At 37.2% G+C, this 22,611-nt stretch overlaps 1 protein-coding gene across 1 annotated transcript in view; it reads left to right on the top strand.

Moving 5' to 3' along the window:
* The window catches only part of chchd6b (coiled-coil-helix-coiled-coil-helix domain containing 6b), a 33,205-nt gene extending 13,849 nt beyond the window's left edge, over positions 1-19,356 (top strand). The window contains exons 6-8 of the mRNA XM_067373798.1: positions 4,317-4,387; positions 9,632-9,767; positions 19,166-19,356. Coding sequence (XP_067229899.1) covers positions 4,317-4,387; positions 9,632-9,767; positions 19,166-19,189 — 231 coding nt within the window. The 3' untranslated portion in view covers positions 19,190-19,356. The remainder of the gene's footprint in view (positions 1-4,316; positions 4,388-9,631; positions 9,768-19,165) is intronic.
* The last annotated feature ends 3,255 nt before the right edge of the window (positions 19,357-22,611 follow it).

Here is a 22,611-nt window from a genome sequence, read left to right on the forward strand (position 1 = left end):
GCTGCAATTGTTGCTGCTAGGAGGAGACACCACAGAGAACAGAGAGTGCGTGGTTGAAGGGAGAAAATATTTTCCACTCTTATTAATTTCTTTGGAATGCCAGAAGAAGATGTTATCCAAACATATCGTTTGCCAGGCCATATTGGCCTACATATATATATATATATGTACGTGTTTGTCAGATTACATGTAAAAAGTTGCGCCTGTGTTGACCTGCATCTGATGAGCAGCTCTGCTTATTTGAGACCCAATGCTATTTTGCACTGCTCTTGGTAGATTGCGTTGGTCATTATAGGTGCCATCGAATTGAAAATTGAATTTACCTCAGCATAGTTGAATAACAAGAGTTCAGTACATGGAAATGACATACAGTGAGTCTCAAACTCCGTTGTTTCCTCCTTCTTATATAAATCTCATTTGTTTAAAAGACCTCCGGAAAACAGGCAAATCTCAACATAACACCAACTGTTACGTAACAGTCGGGGTGTACGCCCCCAATATTTGCATATGCCAGCCCATGTTCCCAACATTATGAAAGGCATTACACAAGGGCAGCCAGTATTAACGTCTGGATGTGCACAGCTGAATCATCAGACATCAGACTAGGTAAGCAAGCAAGGACAACAGCGAAAAATGGCAGATGGAGCAATAATAACTGACATGATCCATGATAACATGATATTTTTAGTGATATTTGTAAATTGTAAATTAATAGCATGTTGCTAATGTACTGTTAAATGTGGTTAAAGTTGCCATCGTTTCTGTATTCACGGAGACAAGAGCCGTCGCTATTTTCATTTTTAAACACTTGCAGTCTGTATAATTCATAAACACAACTTCATTCTTTATAAATCTCTCCAACAGTGTAGCATTAGCGGAAGCGCGAGCAATTAAAGGGGCCACAGCCCTGAATTGGCGCATTTCTAATTATGCCTCAAAATAGGCAGTTAAAAAAATGATTTAAAAAAAATCTCTTGGGTATTGTGAGCTGAAACTTCACAGACACATTCAGGGGACACCTTAGCCTTATATTACATCTTGTAAAAAAACGTTCGATGGCACCTTATGCAAATGATTTGATTGTGTTGATTGTGTTTGCCTGTGTTCTTTATTTTGCACGTCAGCAGTAGATCATGTTCAAAACTTGCCACTCTCATCGCCGCATTTGTGGAATTGTGCTCTCACGCTAATTTGCCCCATTTAGTAAATCTGACCCAAAGACTCTTGATTGACAGGTGAGTAGGCGGTCCTTCACTGTAGTGTGAGGGTGTATTCACACCAGGAAAGTCTGCTAGTTCACTTGCTTTGGTCCGAACCAAATACAATGTTGTATTTGGTACAATGGTGTGGTGAGTGCACTTTCACACTGCCTTTTTTGCAAGTGAACCAATTTGTGAACAAAACCACACGTGTACTAAGGTCATCTATTCACTGGACAGAAATTCTCAAGCCGTACAAGAGTACTTTTGGAACTGGACCAAGACCACCTCTTAAGCTGGGTCTTGGTATGATTGTTTGGTCCACAATTGAGTGCAATTGCTGTATTCACACCTGCCCAAAAGATCCGCACCAAGGGGGGAAACAAACTTGAGTTTGATTCAGTCGAATCAAACAAGACAGATGTCAACTTTGTATTAGAAACACCCTCACAGCAGCGTTAACTAGTTTTTTTTGTCATTTGATGCAAAGGTAATATAATACTAAGTATAGTGTTATGAATATACATACATTAAAAAAAAGAGAAAAAGAAAATATAAAAACCGTCGCAAGATCTACGATGCTGATGACCGTTAAAACGCGTCATTACAATCTGAAAGTCAGAAATAAAAATGGCTTTCATTTTCTCCAAAGGGGAGCTGATTTTGAACTTATCTTTCTTTAAAGACAGACCTACTGTGAGCTAAGTGTTAATTGATGGCATTGAAGCCCTCATTGCTCATTAGTTCAGTTATTTTTTTAAACCGTCGTGAATTCCAGGTGAAAAACTACAATACCCATGGTTGTATCAGTGTTCCAAAATGAGTAAATCACCAAATAAACTATTTTGCACCCCTTTACTTCCTTTATGCTCTCAAACTACTATAAATGTTTGTATATATGTATATTTTGCAATAAACATAACAAATGTTTATCCATTATTTTATTTTGTTTGTAGTTCTTTTTTTGATTGTAGGGTGATCAAGACTTCTTGCATCAGCCTGAAGGGTTTATTCTGCGATCCCGACTGTTACGTAACAGTCGGTGTTATGTTGAGATCCAAGTGTTTTCCGGAAGTCTTTTAAACAAATGAGATTTACATAAGAAGGAGGAAACAATGGAGTTTGAAACTCAATGTATGTCTTTTCCATGTACTGAACTCTTGTTATTTAACTATGCCGAGGTAAATTCAAATTCTGATTCTAGGGCACCTTTAAGAGATACGGTACAGTCATACCACATATTACACAGCATTTCGCCACATAAATAATTATTTGGATAAGAGATATTGATCTGATATGAAACTGATTTAAAATCGTACCAGCAGCTGCGTTTGTATGAAACAAGAGAGAGTGAGTCAGCGATAAGGGATGAAATAATTAAATAACTGTACATAAAATATTGACGTAACTGATTTTTAATATTTTATTACCTCATCAAACACAAAACTTCCATGAGGAAAACCCGTTCCTAGCAAGCGTATAGCGCTGCAGATTTCAGTTACCCAGGTGAGCCTGTGTTATCTGTTTTTAGCGGTTGTTATCGGGGAATAACGAGCCCGATCACACGAAAATGCGTATCAATAGTACGAGTTTGTAATCTCGTAGAATATATATGCCAAAATGAGTTTTGGCGTGCTTATGGTACACGTTTTTTGCGTGCATATAATACGCACTTTATGGATACGCACTATATTATACATACGAAACTCATTTTGGCGTATATATTCTACGAGATTACAAACTCGTACTACTGATACGCATTCTCATGTGATCGTGTTTGATTAACATACCGCTGGATGGCATGATTGACCAATCAGAATCAAGTATTCCACAGAGCCGTGTAATAAACTATATTATCGCCCAGCTATAATCTGCTAAAAGTGACTACTGTATAAGGCATGAAGATATTATAAACATTAACATCATGAGTTTCTGTAAAGCTGATTTGTGTATTGTGAAAAGCACTATACAAATAAATTTGACTTGGAAAACCATTCCAGAGCAGAAAGACAGAGATGAAAATACACAGATATGCTTCAACAGAGCTGCGAATCAGGTATTAATGACGTGAGAAATGAGAAAACGAGCTGAGAATCAAAAGATGGAGCGATTGAGAGAGAAAGTGGGTGTGAAACTGTGTAGGAAAATGACATCTGTAGAACATGAGTGAGCTTTAGTTATTTGCTGTTTATCCGATTAGACTCTTAACAGCTCTGAGGAAGAAATTATGGGATTTGTGAAACTTCACGTCTCTTATTAGAGGTGTTTGATAAGGCAACCATCATTATACTGTTAGTTAGTGATTTGAACAAACGTAAAATTTACGTAAAATGACAGTTCTGTCATTAATTACACAGATGATTTCCAATGCTTTTTCTGTCCCTCCTGTTTCTTTCTACCTCTTTTTGTCTTCATCGGGAATGATAGATTTAATAAGACGACAGAGTCTAATTACTCCAGCTGAGACTGTGAGATTGTAATTACATTGATAGATTATAATCACTTACAGCATATTGTTTTTTTGCGTCTTGCTGAATTTAACAGCTCAGAGCTGAAGGAAGGAGCAGATATTGCAACGATAAAACTCGACATGCCATATAATGCCAGTCAAGGTTTCTTACACCAAAACGATCTGAGTTAGCCATGTGAATGTGGCCAAACGTTCAGCACTGCTGTGTTTTGTTATTGTGGTAATTGCCATGTAAATGCCCATAAAGCTCACTAAATAAAACGTTACGACTTGCCGTACACTGGCTGAGAGATGTGCTGACAGAGTCAGAAAAATAATGACACGGCTTTAATTGAACCTGTGAGGCACAGTTAACCTCCTCCATACACATTTAAAAAGAAATGTTCTTGAGTGTTTATTGCATTATGGGATTGCTTTAGAAAAGTTTAACAGAAACTTGAGATTGAGGGGAAAATGTTTTATTTCCCCATATGAATTTGCATGATAAATGTGGCAAAAAGGTTATGAATGCTCCTGTTTGGGACTGTAAATCAACATTTGCTTATTCTAAATGGAGGAAAACAAATACAATTCTAATACAGTCTTGTGTATTACATGAATGCTGCTTCACATGACTAAACTCCAGCTCTCTCTGTGTGTTTGTGTAGAATACTGACTACTATCAACAGACTCTACACATGTACACGCAAGAGGCGGTTAAAGCAGAGGCTGCGGTGAAGTAAGTACAAATATCACTGCAGTGCTGTTTTAGTATCATATAGTTTCTATTCATATTTTGAGTCAGGTTTTATTTTCATATTTGCTGTTTTCATTTTAATTTGAGTTAAAGGGTTAGTTCACTCAAAAATTAAAATTATGTCATTTATTACTCACCCTCATGTCGTTCCACATCCGTAACACCTTCGTTCATCTTCAGAACACAAATTAAGATATTTTTGGTGAAATCCGATGACTCAGTGAGGCCTCTATTGCCAGCAAGACAATTAACACTTTCAGATGCCCAGAAAGGTACTAAAAACATATTTAAAACAGGTTCATGTGAGTACAGTGGTTCAACCATAATGTTATGAAGCAACGAGAATACTTTTTGTGCGTCAACAAAACAAAATAATGAATTCAACAATATTTAGTGATGGACGATTTCAAAACACTGCTTCGAAGCTTTACGAATCTTTTGTTTCGAATCAGTGGTTCAGATCGCATGTCAAACTGCCAAAGTCATGTGAATTATTGAAATTTCGAAACACTTATGATGTACTGAAGCCTCGTTTACTTTGGTGCTCCAAACCACTGATTCGAAACAAAAGATTCGTAAAGCTTCAAAGCATCATGAAGCAGTGTTTTGAAATCACCCATCACTAGATTTTGTTGAAAAGTTATTTTTTAATTTTTTTTGGCGCACAAAAAGTATTCATGTCGCTTTATAACATTAAGGTTGAATCACTGTAGTCACATGAACTGATTTAAATATGTCTTTAGTAGCTTTCTGGGCACTGAAAGTGTTAATTTTCTTGCTGGCAATGCAGGCCTCACTGAGCCATCGGATTTCATCAAAAATATCTTAATTTGTGTTCCGAAGAAGAACGAAGGGGGGTGAACTAACCCTTTAAAGTTTTAGTAATTTTGTTGTCTGTTTCTGTCGTGTTTTTGTCATTTTTATTAGTGTTTGTTTTTTTAAATGTCTTTTTTTGCTACATCAAGCTAAACAAAATGAAAATAAGAAACTACCAGAAATAGAATTTTTAGCTGAAATAGTAATGTTTTTTTTTTCTGTTATAAGTAACACATTTTTTAATGATTTTAGTTTTAGTTAGCTATAATACTTTTTTGAGAAGTCAGAACAATGTAATTTACTAAGAGAACATTTTAGCCTTTAATGACTAATTTTGTTCTGTGAAAGGGCAAAAATCTCACAGACATGCTCAATATCAGTGACTTCATCTTTTAAGGACCATAATGCTCTCAATGTCTGTCTGTTTGTGAGTAAGAGACAAAAATCATAAAAATCAGCAAATTCCACCACAATATTTCAGCAGGCCACTAGGTGGCAGCACTACTACTACTGTTTTGTGTCTGTCCATCTTTGACCAATGACAATGTGTGTTGTTGTGTTCTTGAGTTGTGTTCTTGAGAGGGTATTTAACACAGTTTAAAGTGCTGCTATGAAGCTATTTTAAAGGTTCCTAATTCTGTTCTGGAGTCTCCTACAATAAGCATCCAAGGTCAAAAAACACTTGAATTTTCTCATAATATACATTGCACATCACCTTATTTCTGTCTGAAATGGTTCGATAAAGGATTCAGTGTCTCTAAACCCCTCCTTTCTGCTCTGCTCTGAAACCAAACACTCATTATCATACCTGAATTTCAGCTCCTGTATCCTCAGCACTTACATATTTTTTTCAGTTGCTAACATTCTTTTGTTCAGTCTGTAGTCACATTTTCAAAACTCTAAACACAATTAGCACAACATCTGTCTGTTGTGACCATAATACCATTTACACAATTCATGTTGTTTTCACACAAAATACAGTCAATTAACACGTTTCTAAAATGCTTAATTTTCTTTTCATACAAGCTTACCCCATACCAAAATCATGAATTTTTCTGATCATTTACAAAAGTATGTCAACATACGTAATGGTCCAATCTTTAAATATAGTATAAAACCTCTACTTCTGCAACAACAGTGCTCAAATGTTTTAAAAATATATAAAACAAATACTGAAACAATTGATAATCATAGCAGATCACTGAAATATTGAGAAGTCGCAGATTCTAATCTCAGTTGGAGGCATAGTCAAGTGTTGATGTTCTTTTCATTATGTGGACATATAGTAAAATAGGACTCTTTGAATTGGTTTTGTTCAGTGTGGATGCAGAACAACACAGAGGAGCAGAGAGAGAGAAAAATGTCTGGCTGAGGAATAGATGAAGGAGTAGTTGGATCAGGACAAGGGAGAAGAATAGGGGAGAGGAGGAAGAATGTGTGCTGGATTGTGCATCTCTGTATTTTTTCCCCTTACACATGTGGAACCCATGGAGGCTTATTTCTGCCATGAATAGAAAATAAAAAAGGTAACTGTGACTTTTTACTTCACAATTCTGACTTTTTTTTCTCTCAATTCCTAGTTTATATCTCACAATTCTTAGAAAAAAAGTCAGAATTTTGAGATGTAAACTCACAATTGCAAGATAAAAATTTAGAATTGTGAGATAAAATGTCACAATTACCTTTTTATACTTTTTTATTCTGTGGCAGAAAAAAAGCTTCCATAGTAACCAAAGTCTCCACGTATGTTGGATTTGTTGTTGTTGGCAGCAATTTCTTGTTTTCATTTGAGTAAAAGCTTCATGTAGAGCTTTCACTACAACAATTCCACTACCACTGTTCCATATATGCAGAATATGTGGTCTGCGTAGGGCACTAACTAAGTAAAAGGAAACTGAATTATAAAAACTATGTATTTCATATTGTCTGCAGTTAGACCTGAAACATGCTGTTAGTATTTTGACTGTCATTGTGCTATGATTGACTATTGCTGCATCCCAATTCGCATACTATCCGTCCTAAATAGTATTCGAAAAAAGATAAAGTATGTCCCAAATCGTAGTATGTTGAAATGAGTATTCCAAAGATACCCGGATGGTCTACTTTTTCCAGTTAGAATTTGAAGTGCAGATCTGTGCACACTTCTAACAGCTAATATTGCCCATAACACATTGTGCTGTGGACGAGGATTCGATTAGAACTACAAATAAGTGTCAAAAAACTACAAACATGTTGGATATGCAAGACCGACAGTTAAGCAGAGCGGTTAAGATAAAGGGGCTTAAATGATTAATAATCAGTATCTAACCTGACGAAAAGATATTTATTAAATGTTATCCACATTATATTTCATCTGCAACAGCATTGTGAACTTTTATAACGATGCGTTTGGTCATTAACTTTTAAATGCATCATTATGCAAAGATGAGGAGAGTTCTCCGCATGAAAGACCCATGGCTGGCAGATAAACGTGCGACTACATTTCTCTCAGAAACAGTAGACATAAAAAATAATTGACAAAGATTAAATAGGAAATTAAATTTAATTGAATGTTGAGGGTTTTATCTGTGACAAGATGATTGACAGGACAGTTTAAACAGTTACAGGTTGTGTAACTAAGCGACAGAACGTCCGTTAAAGACGCAATTATGACGAGGTATGTCTCTAAGCTTGCATACACACTACACACTGAAAAGTATGTACTTTTTCTTTACAAAAATAGTACATACTTTTAGGACGTAGTATAAGTAGGCGAATTGGGACGCAACATATATGTTCATGTTGGATAGAAAACTAGTGTGAGTCTGTCTCACTGATGAACACTAGATTCATAAAAACACAGACCTTCTCCCAACTCTTATAATCTGCTGTAGTATGACTTTTATTTTTTGGCCAGTTTTAGCTTTTTGAAGAAAATCATGGCATAAAAAATAATTGACAAAGATTACATAGGAAATTAAATTTAATTGAATGTTGAGGATTTTATCTGTGACAAGATGATTGACAGGACAGTTTAAACAGTTACAGGTTGCATAACTAAGCGACAGAACTTCCGTTAAAGACGCAATTATGACGAGGTAGTATGTCCCAAAGCTTGCATACTCTTCTGCTACATACTGAAAAGTATGTACTTTTTCTTTACAAAAATAGTACATACTTTTAGGACGTAGTATAAGTAGGCGAATTGGGACACAGCATATATGTTCATGTTGGATAGAAAACTAGTGCGAGTGTTTTGACAGAACAGGTATGCTGTGTTTTGATAGAGTTAGTATGTGTTGAAAAAGATTTTCAGCATTTTGAAATGTAGAGTTTGTATTTATTTAACAAAGTATGGTTTGGGGCAGAAAATGAACTATTTGGCAAAATGTGTGATGTAGGTGTGTTGCTGAGTTAAAGGCCAGAACACACCAAGCCGACGGTCGTCCGTCGGGCAGTTTTTCTTCGTCGGCCGACTAAGTTTCCTCGGTGTGTTCCGCACTGTCGGCTGAAGTTGGTCCTCGTCGGCTTTGTTTCGGCCGATTCGACATGTTGAATCGGCATTGGACCTCGTCGGTCCGTCGGCCATATGATCATTTTGATTGGCTGTTCAGCTACTGCCGCCTGCTGTTTCGGAAAGGCATTTCATATCACGCAGGCGCAGAACTGACGTGCTGGTTGGCCGTCGGCTGTTTAGCGTCGGTTTGGTGTGGCAGGGCAACTTTGGACACAGACGCTGCCGACGTGAGCAAACCCCGCAGTCTGCTTTCGTCGCCACTAGTTCGTCGGCGCCGGCTTGGTGTGTTCTGGCCTTAAGAGTTTAGGAAAAGTACTTGGTAAATGCTTGTTAGCAATTATAAAAAAAAAACTAATACACAGTGATACAAACATTAACGATGGCGTCGGTTTTGCCATATCAATCTCATAAAAGTGGATTTGCTTTGGCAGCAGAAAACAGCGTCTTCTCAACATGAACAACATGAACCAAACTCTTCTGGTCTCAGTGTTTGAGGGCGGGGCAAAGCAGACGCTGTTCGCCGACAGCCAATGAAGACCATAGTCTGGCAGTATGCAAATTATTTACAAACCTATTGTTTGTAGGTTCATCAGGAAGTAAGACTGGAATTACTGACGACTTGTTTCAGGCAGTTCGGAATCACTTCCTTCTTTTGGGAGACAATAACTCCATTCATATGCACTTTGATTTTGAAACTTTTTAGACCTTTTATATTCACAAACAACTCTACTAGGTCACATCTGAAAAAGTATTGGCACTAAGGTGATTCCATGTTTGTTTATTTAGATTTTGAAGTAGAGTGATCATTAGTGGTATCAAACGTTTTGTTGTATTGATTGTTATATAACTCATCCACCAGTATGTTCCATAAAGCCTGTGTATATGTATTTGTAAGAGTGTTTATTGGTCATCAGGCATCGTCATGTGAGTCCCATCTGCCCTGAGCTGCAGTCGCAGGTGTTGAACTGCTACAGACTGAATGGACAGCAGACGCTGCACTGCTCACAGCTGGCCAGAGACTACATGAACTGCATCAACACCTCTAAGAAGGTACGTGTGGGGTTTGTTTGTGTGTTTTATCAGGAATATTATTATTATTACTGTATATAACATAAAAGAGACAATGCACAGTCAACCAGTCATTGAACCAGTTTGAAATGTAAGAAATCAGCCTTGGTGATATTGCCAATTGTAGTCTAATCAGACCCATACTGATAATAAAACAATATGTTAATACTGGCCGATACTGATATTTTTATGCATTTTGCCCCTCCATTGTGTAATTGAGCTGGTTCATATTAAAACATGCCAGAGTCATTTTCTCTGCAGGAAATAAGAAGTGGTGACCACTGCTGTGTGTCTCATCTCACATCTGTGTGGGTGTGTATGTGTGTGTGTGAGCAGCTCATTTTAATACTGGATCATTCATACACACATACAGAGATAACAACAGTCTTTATTAAAGGTGATTTCTGTGTGTGTGTGTGTGTGTGTGTGTGTGTTCTGTCTCAGTAACTGAGGGGGTAAAGCTGGCACAGTGGCCATATGCCAACTAGAGCGGGCACCATGCCACACTGCTACTGAAGTGTAACACTGCTAATGAAAGACATTTACATTCAAAAGAATCATCTGCGACTAAAGGAAGAGCAAGCGACTCTGAGCAGTCTGACTCACTGATGAACACTAGATTCATACAAACACAGACCTTCTCCGTATAAGTCTTATAATCTGCTGTAGTATGACATTTAGTTTTTGGCCAGTTTTAGCTTTTTGAACAAAATCATGACATTAAAAATAATTGACAAAGATTACATAAAATTTTGACATTTATGTTATAATTAAGACTTTTTATATCATAATTATGATTTTACCAAAGCATGATTTATTTTTCTTATGAAATAGGCTTCCATGTACCTGAGCCATATCTAGAGAACAGAACATCACAGATGATTGAGACTCTTCATGCCAGACAGGAAGAAAATATTTATGTTGGGTTCAGTGTACACTATATTTTTGTCTGTAGGATAGTCACTGTGTCAGATAATGCGATCTTGACTTCTAAATTCGTGTTGTGTCATGGACAAGAAACATGTAAGACTACACGTTGCTTCCCGACCATTCATCTCTTGCCGTATTTAACCACGTGTGTGATGTCATTGAGAAGGCAAAGCTAGAGACTGACTTAAAGAAAAAAGACTGTAAACAAACAATGGCTACTGAAGCTACTTAAAGGTGCCCTAAAATTAAAAATTGAATTTATCTTGGCATAGTTAAATAACAAGAGTTCAGTACATGGAGAAGACATACAGTGAGTCTCAAACTCCATTGTTTCCTCCTTCTTATATAAATCTCATTTGTTTAAAAGACCTCTGAAGAACAGGCGAATCTCAACATAACACCGACTGTTACGTAACAGTCAGGATCATTAATATGTACGCCCCCAATATTTGCATATGCCAGCCCATGATCGAGGCATTACACAAGGGCAGCCAGTATTAACGTCTGGATCTGCACAGCTGAATCAACAGACGTTATGCAGGTTAGCAAGCAAGAACAATAGCGAAAAATGGCAAATGGAGCAATAATAACTGACATGATCCATGATATCATGATATTTTTAGTGATATTTGTAAACTGTCTTCCTAAATGTTTCGTTAGCATTTTGCTAATGTACTGTTAAATGAGGTTAAAGTTACCACTGTTTCTAACTGTATTCACGGAGACAAGAGCCGTCGTTATTTTCATTATTAAACACTTGCAGTCTGTATAATTCATAAACACAACTTCATTCTTTATGAATCTCTCCAACAATGTAGCATTAGCCGTTAGCCACGGATCACAACCTCAAATTCATTCAGAATCAAATGTAAACATCCAAATAAATACAATACTCACATAATCCGATGTATGCATGCAGCATGCATGACAGACACTTTGTAAAGATCCATTTTGAGGGTTATATTAGCTGTGTGAACTTTGTTTATGCAATGATAGAGTTGAGAGCTCGGGAGGGGGTGGAGAGTGCAAGCAATTAAAGGGGCCGCAGCCTGAATCAGCGCATTTCTAATTATGCCCCAAAATAGGCAGTTAAAAAAATTAATTTAAAAAAATGTATGGGTATTTTGAGCTGAAACTTCACAGACACATTCAGGGGACACCTTAGACTTATATTACATCTTGTTAAAAAAACGTTCGATAGCACCTTTAATCTTTTTTCTCTCTGTTGTGGTCATCCCTTGAGGAAACATCATAAAGGCAGGAATACTGTTGCCATAGCTCTATGAACCTTTCCTCCATCTCATAATTCTACCTAGTAGCACCAATACCATTGTCTCTCTTTCATTTTGCCATGTTTGAAAGCTGTATACAGAAGAGCTTCTGTGCTCCTATTGGTCAACGTCACAGATGTGAAATTAAACATGCTTGTCTCTCTGTCGTGATGTTGTGAAGCGTCACAGACGCAACGTCGGTTGTCGTCCACTATGACACACTATACAAGATAAAATGATTGATTCTTGCTAAAGGCACTTCATCAGAAGCGGCTATGCCTTTACAGGTATTTTACAGTTAAGCGAGGCATGACCATACCACTTTACTGTGGTAAGATCACTGTAACTCACAACTTAATATGATATTCTGCCTCAAACAAGAGGTCAGTTTCATATCCTGATATCCCAAACTGAGAACATCTATGTGTCACAGTATAGTGAACGGCTTCAGTATCTTCCTGTCCAGGTTCAGTGTTTTAGAGCAGATCAGCCCAGTTTAATGCCGCGTTCGAGATCCGCTCCGCTGGCTGATTGAAAGAGCGATGATAATGAAAGAAACGCATGTCAGGACGATCCTGAGATCATGAATGCTTCTGACATTTCTCATGTGCCATCCTGCAGTTATAAGACTGTCTGTGTGATTGATTCAGATAATGAAGCTGACAGACATTGTTTCCTCCTGACCATGATGGTTGTAGTATCGTGTTTATATCTCTAGCAGTCAGTAGATGTCCCCTGACTGTCATATTTGTAAGGCTTTCACACTGAACCCACTGGCATTTGAAGCTAAATGTGGCACATGAATGCCTCATTCTGGATATTCCAGGATTTCATATTGGATGATTTCACAAACTGTACTGGATGAGAAATGCCACATGAATTAAGTGTCTTTGTATTGTCATTCTGTTTCACCTCTCCCATCTGCCAAGTCCTGTAATCATAATATCTCATAGTCGCTCATAATATCTTAGAATTATGACTTAGTATCTCATAATTTTGATATTTATGATATAATTATGATTTACCAAAAAGCATGATTTATTTTTCTTATGAAATAGGCTTCCATGTACCTGAGCCATATGTAGAGAACAGAACATCGCAGACACTTGAGACTCTTCACGCCAGACAGGAAGAAAATATTTATGCTGGGTTCAGACTACACTATATTTTTGACTGTTAGGATAGTGACTGTGTCAGATAATGCGATATATATGAGTATATATATGAGCAATATCACACAAGTAGCCGTGCGATATGGCTGCCATATCACAGGGCTACTCGTGTGATATTGCGTTTATATAACAGTTGACGTCACAAGTGTGCAAATAAATAAGAACAACAACAGTGTCTTTAAAAACCTTCTTTTGTGAGGAACCACTTCCTTCCGCCAAAAATTCAAATCTCAAGTTGACAGTTTAACAGTTGAGTCCAAGCCCCCGTTACTAGTTCTAAAACGTCACTTTAGAAGGAACGTTGAGTCGCTTCATTGAAATTCACTGTAATATGTAAAGTATTATGAGAGAGAGATCGTCTAAGCGAGTGTATTACCTGCATTTAGCTTATATCTTTCAGGTCAATCTTATATTCATAATCACAAAATCAGTTTGAATGTTCACTGAGGAAAGCGACATCTTTTGTCTTTGTCCTTTTAACATTTAAGACATTCCCATTCTTGCAAATCAAATGAGTTTACTTCACTGTAAACCAATTTGCTAATTTGCTAACTTAAAACAGCAACTTAAAACATGTGACTTACCTGTTCTCATATTAAGCCACATGCTCTACTTGTCACCATGATGGTAACTCTCCAAAAACCCACATTAACAGAAACTCTTCTAAATTAGCATAACAAAACATTAATCACTACTAAATCTCCCTTACCATTAATCTTGTGCAAAAACATTATATAACACGTTATTTTACTTTCCCTTTCGAGTCCTATGGGCAAAGCATGCTGTGAAATAGAAATCGCAGTTCAGTTTCAGTTAAACTTAAGTTCGTCTAAATTAAAAGAAATTAGTTCATACAATGAGTTCTTCATCAAACAATGAAATAGTTGAGTTTACTTGAAACATGTCAGTGCTGTGAACTCATAAGAAAAAGAAAGGTCTAAATACTCATAGCAGTTAATTTAACTGAACTAATTTGTTCAATTTAAGTTTGTCCTACTCAAAACAATTAAGTATTTTGAGTAGGGATGCACCGATACCAATTTAAGGACCAAGTACGAGTACCTATACTTTTTTTCTAGTACTCGCCAATACCGATACCTATACATTTATTAATTTCTCTCTCTTTTTTTTTTTTTTTTTGTGGTGATGTGGCAGTTTTCCAAGCATAACCCAGTGAGACTAATGAATGTAGGACAGCTTCTTTATTATTACTCTAATGAAAAAAGTAATAATTTTTATGTGCTTGTCACAAACTTAAAGAACAAAAATTTCAGTGTCCAATAACCTTCAAAGGGCATAATTACCAATATATATAATTGTAATATAAAAAGAAAATTACAAAAATACAACAAATATTATAGAGATACAAATTAAATAAACGTGTTTTTCAGATACAGTAGGTTTATTTACCAGGTATACATTTATTTAACATCTTTTGTTGAGTTATTAACATTAATGACAAATATAGGCTACGGTCCCTTTAAGACCAAATCCATGGATACTGACACATATCCTGTTTTAACCCAAAGGTTTATGTCCACTTAAGCCATAACTGACTGTATTTACGTGAGATACTCCACACGATGGACATTTTGACAACTATGTGTGCATTTGACCATTCAGGCATGAGGAGAACCGATCGTGCACAGTTTGAGAACTGGGATTGCGTGCAAGAAAGAGAGAACGCGTGCGCGAGAGAGCGCTTCTGGTCTGTGTCATTCAGTGTGATTCCGCCTATTCCGTGGCCTGCCTTCACTAATCGATAACAAATTGTGATTGAAAGCATGCAGTTTGTAATGTGTGTTTTGTCATCATTCATTTTGAAGTATTTCCACACCTCTGAGGATGACATTGTTTATGCTGCTGCCACCGGTGTCTCTGTGCAGGAAAATTCTGTCAGTTACATCACGCAAGGTATCGGTCTTTGGTATCAGGGGTATTTTAACGAGTACGAGTACAAGTACACAAGCTTGGTATCGGGCCCGATACCGATACCAGAATCCCTAATTTTCTGCATCCCTAATTTAGAGCATTAGGGTTTACAGTGTAGTCAATGCATGAGATGTTTAAAGTAAAAACAACGTCCTTGTTTCAGTCCATTTCAATATAAAAGTCTTTATGACTGACTGACTCATTCATAAAGTCAAAATCACTAACGGACTCTTTCTCATACTGGTAGAATATGGCATGACTGAAAAGACCTCTCAGCCAATCAGATTCGAGATATATATATATATATATATATATATATATATATATATATATATATATATATATATATATATATACACCCACACACACCCACACACACACACACACACACACACACACACACACACACACACACACACACACACATGTTTGTTTTTGTGAAATGTGGGGACATTCCATAGACATAATGGTTTTTATACTGTACAAACCGTATTTACTATCCCCCTACACTACCCCTAACCCTAAACCTAACCATCACAGGAAACTGTGCACACTTTTACTTTCTCACAAAAACTCATTCTGTGTGATTTATAAGCCTTTTGAAAAGTGGGGACATGCTGAATGTCCTCATATTTCACCTTTTTTTGTAATACCCATGTCATACCCATGTCATTATACACATTTATGTCCTGATATTTCACAAAAACAAGTACACACACACACACACACACACACACACACACACACACACATAGCTCTCATTTGTAATTTGGAGTTATCATAAATACGAGTTTCCTAGGTAAAAATTGCACATGAACGCCCTCCCATTTTGAAACATGATTGCAATGAGCTTGTAATCACAACTTCAATTATCAAATTTCCAATAGCACGTGAAGGCAGCATAACATATAGCAGTCCTGTCCACTGATATCTGATCAGATTTATCTGTTATAAAATGATAATCGGTTGAATCATTTCTGTCGTCATACTGTATAAAGTGTCCATTATTTTTTTTGGGCCCTGTCGTGTGTCTTTGAGTGAGTCCCATTATCTGTCCAGGACTGTAATGATGGTCATTCAGATGGCCGCAGGGTTCTGTGTGTCATAATAAAGTAAGGCAGCGGGTCTTCAGAGTGAGCTTTGACTCATGTGCTTGTTCAGAGAGTCAGAAGGTGAAGCTGCTCACTGATGAAGCCGCCAGCCGACTCATTAATCTACAGCACAATCTGCACGTCAGGGACAGGGGGAAGCTGCTTAGTGTTTTGTGATGCCCGCGGCGCTCCTCAGCTCAGGCTGGCATCTTCATTTTATGCTCCTTTGGCTTGATTGGGACGCCTCATTCCAGCTGTGGCCCGTTTGGCTCGGTGTTGTCGGGCTGAAGGCCGCGTGTCGTCTGCACTGAGGATTGAAGATGTGCAGCTTTGTTACAATGTCTGCTGACAAAAAAGACACATATCTTATGCTGCTGTAGTTTGAATATTGTCTGTTCTCTGAATGCTAAACTATATATAGTGAAATGTAAGTCTATAATATTACTTTACCATGAACATTTGACATTATTCTCATGATAAAGTAATGTAATAGTGTTAAATTCATTTAAGTAATACAGTAAAATAACAAATGCTACTTTGGTGTGAAACCAGAAAAAAAACAAAAACTTAAATACAAAAAACTGCTGACTAAACTGAACCATGGTCCCAGAGACAATACCAACTGAATTTAAGACAGTTTGTTTACATACTTGCATAGGTTAAATCAGAGTCCATTTCAAGGAAAGTCTGTTCACTCTGCGGCATACCTCCGGGCAGCTATTTCGGGCATCCAAGAATGGGGGAATCCTGAAATCTCATAAACTGCTTGGTGAACTCACAATTAAATAGCATATTTCAAATGAGCAACAAAATCTGACCCATGAATGTTGTTTCTTCTACAAACCCGATTCCAAAAAAGTTGGGACTCTGTACAAATTGTGAATAAAAAAGGAATGCAAGAATTTACAAATCTCATAAACTTATATTTTATTCACAATAGAATATAGATAACATATAAAATGTTGAAAGTGAGACATTTTGAAATGTCATGCCAAATATCGGCCCATTTTGGATTTCATGAGAGCTACACATTCCAAAAAAGTTGGGACAGGTAGCAATAAGAGGCTGGAAAAGTTAAATGTACATATAAGGAACAGCTGGAGGACCAATTTGAAACGTATTAGGTCAACTGGCAACATGATTGTGTATAAAAAGAGCCTCTCAGAGTGGCAGTGTCTCTCAGAAGTCAAGATGGGCAGAGGATCACCAATTCCCCCAATACTGTGGTGGAAAATAGTGGAGCAATATCAGAAAGGAGTTTCTCAGAGAAAAATTGCAAAGAGTTTGAAGTTATCATCATCTACAGTGCATAATATCATCCAAAGATTCAGAGAATCTGGAACAATCTCTGTGCGTAAGGGTCAAGGCCGGAAAACCATACTGGATGCCCGTGATCTTCGGGCCCTTAGACGGCACTGCATCACATACAGGAATGCTACTGTAATGGAAATCACAACCTGGGCTCAGAAATACTTCCAGAAAACATCGGTGTCAGTGAACACAATCCAACGGGCCAATCGCCGTTGCCGGCTAAATCTCTATAGGTCAAAAAAGAAACCATATCTAAACATGATAAAACATGAAACGCCAGAAGCGCAGGCGTTTTCTCTGGGCCAAGGCTCATTTATAATGGACTGTGGCAAAGTAGAAAACTGTTCTGTGGTCAGATTAATCAAAATTTGAAGTTCTTCTTGGAAAACTGGGATGCCATGTCATCCGGACTAAAGGTTGCAGACTGATATAAAAAGAAGAGGGAATGCCCCACAGTGGTAAACATGGCCTTGTCCCAACTTTTTTGAGATGTGTTAATGCCGTGAAATTTAAAATCAACTTATTTTTCCCTTAAATTGATACATTTTCTCAGTTTAAACATTTGATATGTCATCTATGTTGTATTCTGAATAAAATATTGAAATTTGAAACTTCCACATCATTGCATTTTGTTTTTATTCACAATTTGTACAGTGTCCCAACTTTTTTGGAATCGGGTTTGTACTCGAATAGCATTAAAAAAGCTTATTTTTCAGGCTAGACCATGCGCATATACAGTCCTAAGCGTGAGCTTCTAACGGCAGCCGCAGTGACACGATGATTTTATCAGTCAGCGATTGGCTCTTTTACTTAGAAGGCGGGACGTATTACATCATATTGCGCATTGCAGTTTCTCCCATTCATAAGTAATAGGAGCAAACCGTCTTTCTATATCTATAGTCTTTGGTTAAATTTTTTTAAATGTCCTCACAAATATAGTGAAACATGATGAAAAGTGACTTTTGGAGAGCTATTCACTGTTTGAAAGACTCAAAAATAATTTAATAAAAATAATAAATCAAATGTTTTAAATCTGATTTCAGCAGGTCTGTGTGCAAATATCATCACCATCATATAGAAAAAATTGCGTCTATGTGAGGACCTCACTAATATTGTGAAAGCAACGTGTAAGTGTGTGTGCATGTGCATATTTTTCTGATTTATACTTTTTACAGTATAAAAACCATTACGTCTATGGATAGTCCCAGTAAACCACAAGTGTGTGTGTGTGTGTGTGCATGTTTTTGTGACAAATCAGGACACAAATTTGTATAATGACATGGGTATGACATAGGTATTACAAGGAGAGGACGACTTATGAGGACATTACCCCATGTCCCCATTTTTCAAAAGGCTTATAAATCATACAGAATGAGTTTTTGTGAGAAAGTAAAAATGTGCACAGTTTCCTGTGATGGGTAGGTTTAGGGTTGGTGTAGGGTGATAGATTTGTACAGTATAAAAACCATTATGCCTATGGAATGTCCCCACAATTCACAAAAAGGTGTGTGTGTGTGTGCGCGTGGGAGAGTTTGACTTGAGCATGTGCTGGTTATAGGATAACTCAAACTAAAGCTAGAAGAGGTGAGCGACACGTGAACGCTTGAATGATGAAGGACGTTTATTATGGAAATAAGCACTTGTTGACGTGTCGTTTTGTTCTTTCTCTGCAGAGCATGTTGGTGAATCACGGATGAAGAGGATGGTTGATGCAGCGTGAGAAGACGTCCATCCAGATACATTTGTGTGTGTGAATGTGTGTGTGTGACTGTGGTATCAGGATTGTGTTGGTTTGTTGAGCTGATCTTCATGTACTGTGAGCAAATAAAGTCTCTTCAGCGCTGTTTATCTCTTCAGTCTCTCATTGCTCCGTTAGCTTTCCAAACAGTAAATTTGAAAGTGTTCATCAGTCTGAAACTGTATTTTCTGAAGGTCTGTGCAGATGAATATGATGCAACCTCATTATGGAGGCAAAAGGCAAGTTTCTTCACTGCTGTGAATTCTGAGGAAATGCATTTTTTGCATATAAAATCACTAATATTTCACTATAGTAGATGTTTCATCAGTGCATGATTTGAAATTGTATGCTTTTCTCCACTGTCATTAGCTATGTTGTGAATTTTGCGAACTTGTGCACAAAACTGGAATATTGCATAAAACATTTGCGAATAGCACCGTTTCCATCCCATGTGTTCAAGAGACCAAAAACGTCACTTCCAGCGAAATTGGTGCAAAAAAACCATAATAAAAATGGAAGATGCTGCAATCGGGGAAGAAAGTGTTGCTCTTTTTTCCTCCATCATAAATGACTTGCGTCTCAAGAGTGGCAGACGAAACGCAATAAACACTATCATGTTCTCTTGATTTCAGATGCTAGTGTTTGGGAACGCAATTATGTGAAACGCTTCTGGGAGGGAAGTAACCAAATCATTCTGATGACAGACATTGAGTCAGGCGTTTCAGAACCACCAAACCAACATTTGAGATACTGTGATGCGATTGGTCAGCTGGTTAGTCCAGTTATCCAGTTATCACATCCACTGCTGAAGCAAAGTAACCTGAGTTTATTGTTATTCAGTAAATGTGTTTCACCATAGTTTATGCGTGATGCAAAAACTTGAGGCAATGAAATCCACAGTCCAGCAATGATTATGTCAGAGATCAAATTTAAATAAGGAATAACAAATGTATTAATTAAAAATTATAGAGACAAACAAATTAAGTAATTAATAGTTAATAATAAAATCTAGAGTTTTTTTATCTAATAGATTAAGATGAAGATCAGAATATAGAGAAAGAAGGAACAAAATTAAGACGTTTGCAGAATGAAATGAGAGGTTGAAGAGAAGCAGAAGACACAGAAGAGACGTGAGATGCAAAAAGGGCAAAGAAAAAGCTAAACTATCAAAGACCCTGTTTTATACCATAAGCATAGGAAAACTTACATCCCACTCAAACTTATGTTTTGGTCTAATAAGAAAAGGTCAAACACTTATCCATTATGTCATAGTTGGTGTAACGGCTAGGTCAGAGTGACTAGTCAAATGTCAAAGATAGATGAAAATAGATACAAAAGGTGTTGTTTTGACACTTTAAGAGAATATTGCAGATCTTGCATTGTCTGAAGAAATGGAAACAGACATATTTTCATACAAAAGTACATAAAGTTCAAATGACCAACTAATTCTGAAAACATAATCGCTTCTGCAGTACTTGGCAGGCATCCAGTATCTAACCACAAACGTGTCAACATGACCCGTCACATTGGAACACTTGAAGAACTATTGAATATAGCAAGCATACATACTCTTAAAGATAAAAGAAGAATAACCATAAAGGAGTACAATAAAGAGTAAATACTTGAAAATATGATGAGGATTAATATATGGAGTAGGAATACATGAATATATGAAATCAAAAGTAATATTGATAAATCATGAGCCAAAAATGATTAACATAAAAATATGCATAAAATACATGAATATGAATATTGACCATTTTGGATCCACCAATGCACATGTCTTTTTATAGGATAAAAAAATTATCCACCTCAGTTGAGCGTATCAGTGGTGTTTCCATCCAGTGCTTTTAATGCGATATCCCAACATTTGCATAAAAATATGTGGATGGAAACAGCCAATGACTAGCTCTCTTTGAAAGTCCAGCTATGTGAGATTAGTGTGATATTAATCTACGATAACTGGCATAAAGAAAATTTAACAATCTTTACGTCATTTCATTTGCACAGATGGAGCAGTTGGCAATGTTTTTCTCTCCTTTGGTTGCTTTTTATACTTGGAACTTTTCTGACCTGCACAAACACAGGTTTGATTTTTGGAGATTCTCCATCAGTAAGTTGAGAAAAGCATTTAAGAGCTCCAGTGAAGTATGACACATCCATGTGCTTTGATAATTGAGTATTTCACAAATTTCAGAAATAGATGCATATCCTGTGAGAGGTGAAATCAGCGTCTGTTTCAGAGTAAATGATCCCTCAGGGATCAATAAAATCTCTCTCTATCGAGATGCCATTCAAGTGCATGTGACTGGATTTTCATGCATTGCTCATCTCAAACTCACACTTGTTTTTATGAGGAGCGGATGCTCAGGAGCGGAAGGTGGCCTGTTGGTTGTAGTCATGGCAACGCTGGTGGTGGAGAAGGATGAAGATAACAGGTCAGAAAATGGAATCTCGCGTTCTCAATGTGCCGTATTGATCTCCCATCACTAAACATCCATGTGGGAATCAGAGAGAAAGTGTTAATCATCGATTCAAACATGACGGCCACAGAAACAGTTCACATGAATGCCGTATGCATGTGACACTGAATAACAGCGGTTTATTATGTTTGCTGAGTTCATATTAAAATAATACCAGAGTATGAAACTGGTGTCTTGTTTGAAGTAGAATATTATGATATAAACTTTATATCATAAAGGGTCAAAAACACTGAGCTCAAGTAATACAGATCAGGCACTTTCTCAGGAAATACTGGCATTTGTTTCACGCCTGATGAAAATCATGGATGCACAAAATTATAGTTGTTACACGCAATATTTGATAGTATACTTAAAAATGGAGGTAAAAATCAGCCATTGAAAAACTTGTCATGGCAATTGGAGACCACTAATGTGAATAGTACACATTAACACTGAGAATATATACAGTATCAGTAGTCTCAGTCTCAGACGTCATGCCCATGGACCATTGTCTGAACATCTGATGCATATGGCACACTTATCTGGAAACACTTCAGGAGTTTCATCTGGTTGGTTGAATTCTACAGGATATCTGGGAGACGTGTGTGTCACGTTCTTTAACGGTCCGCCTAGAAACAAATGCTGTGAAGCCAAACCCCCTCATGGAAGGTGAAATGCCGTCGTGTTCACAACTGTGACAATGAGCGCTTACCAGGATTATCTAAATCCTGGATTTTCAAAAGTATGTGAAGTTCGCAGCTCCATTGTTGCAGTAAACTTGCACAGCATTCTTGAATTATTCGGTCTATTATTGTAGGGACATTGACTTTACATTTTCAAGCCCCTAAACAAGACATGGAACAAGACGAAATGTGATTGGTTGCGTTACATGTCTGTCAAACGTCCTCTTGGGCAGTCC

Source organism: Chanodichthys erythropterus, chromosome 21 (assembly GCF_024489055.1).
Source record: "Chanodichthys erythropterus isolate Z2021 chromosome 21, ASM2448905v1, whole genome shotgun sequence".
In the NCBI taxonomy this organism is placed as follows: domain Eukaryota; kingdom Metazoa; phylum Chordata; class Actinopteri; order Cypriniformes; family Xenocyprididae; genus Chanodichthys; species Chanodichthys erythropterus.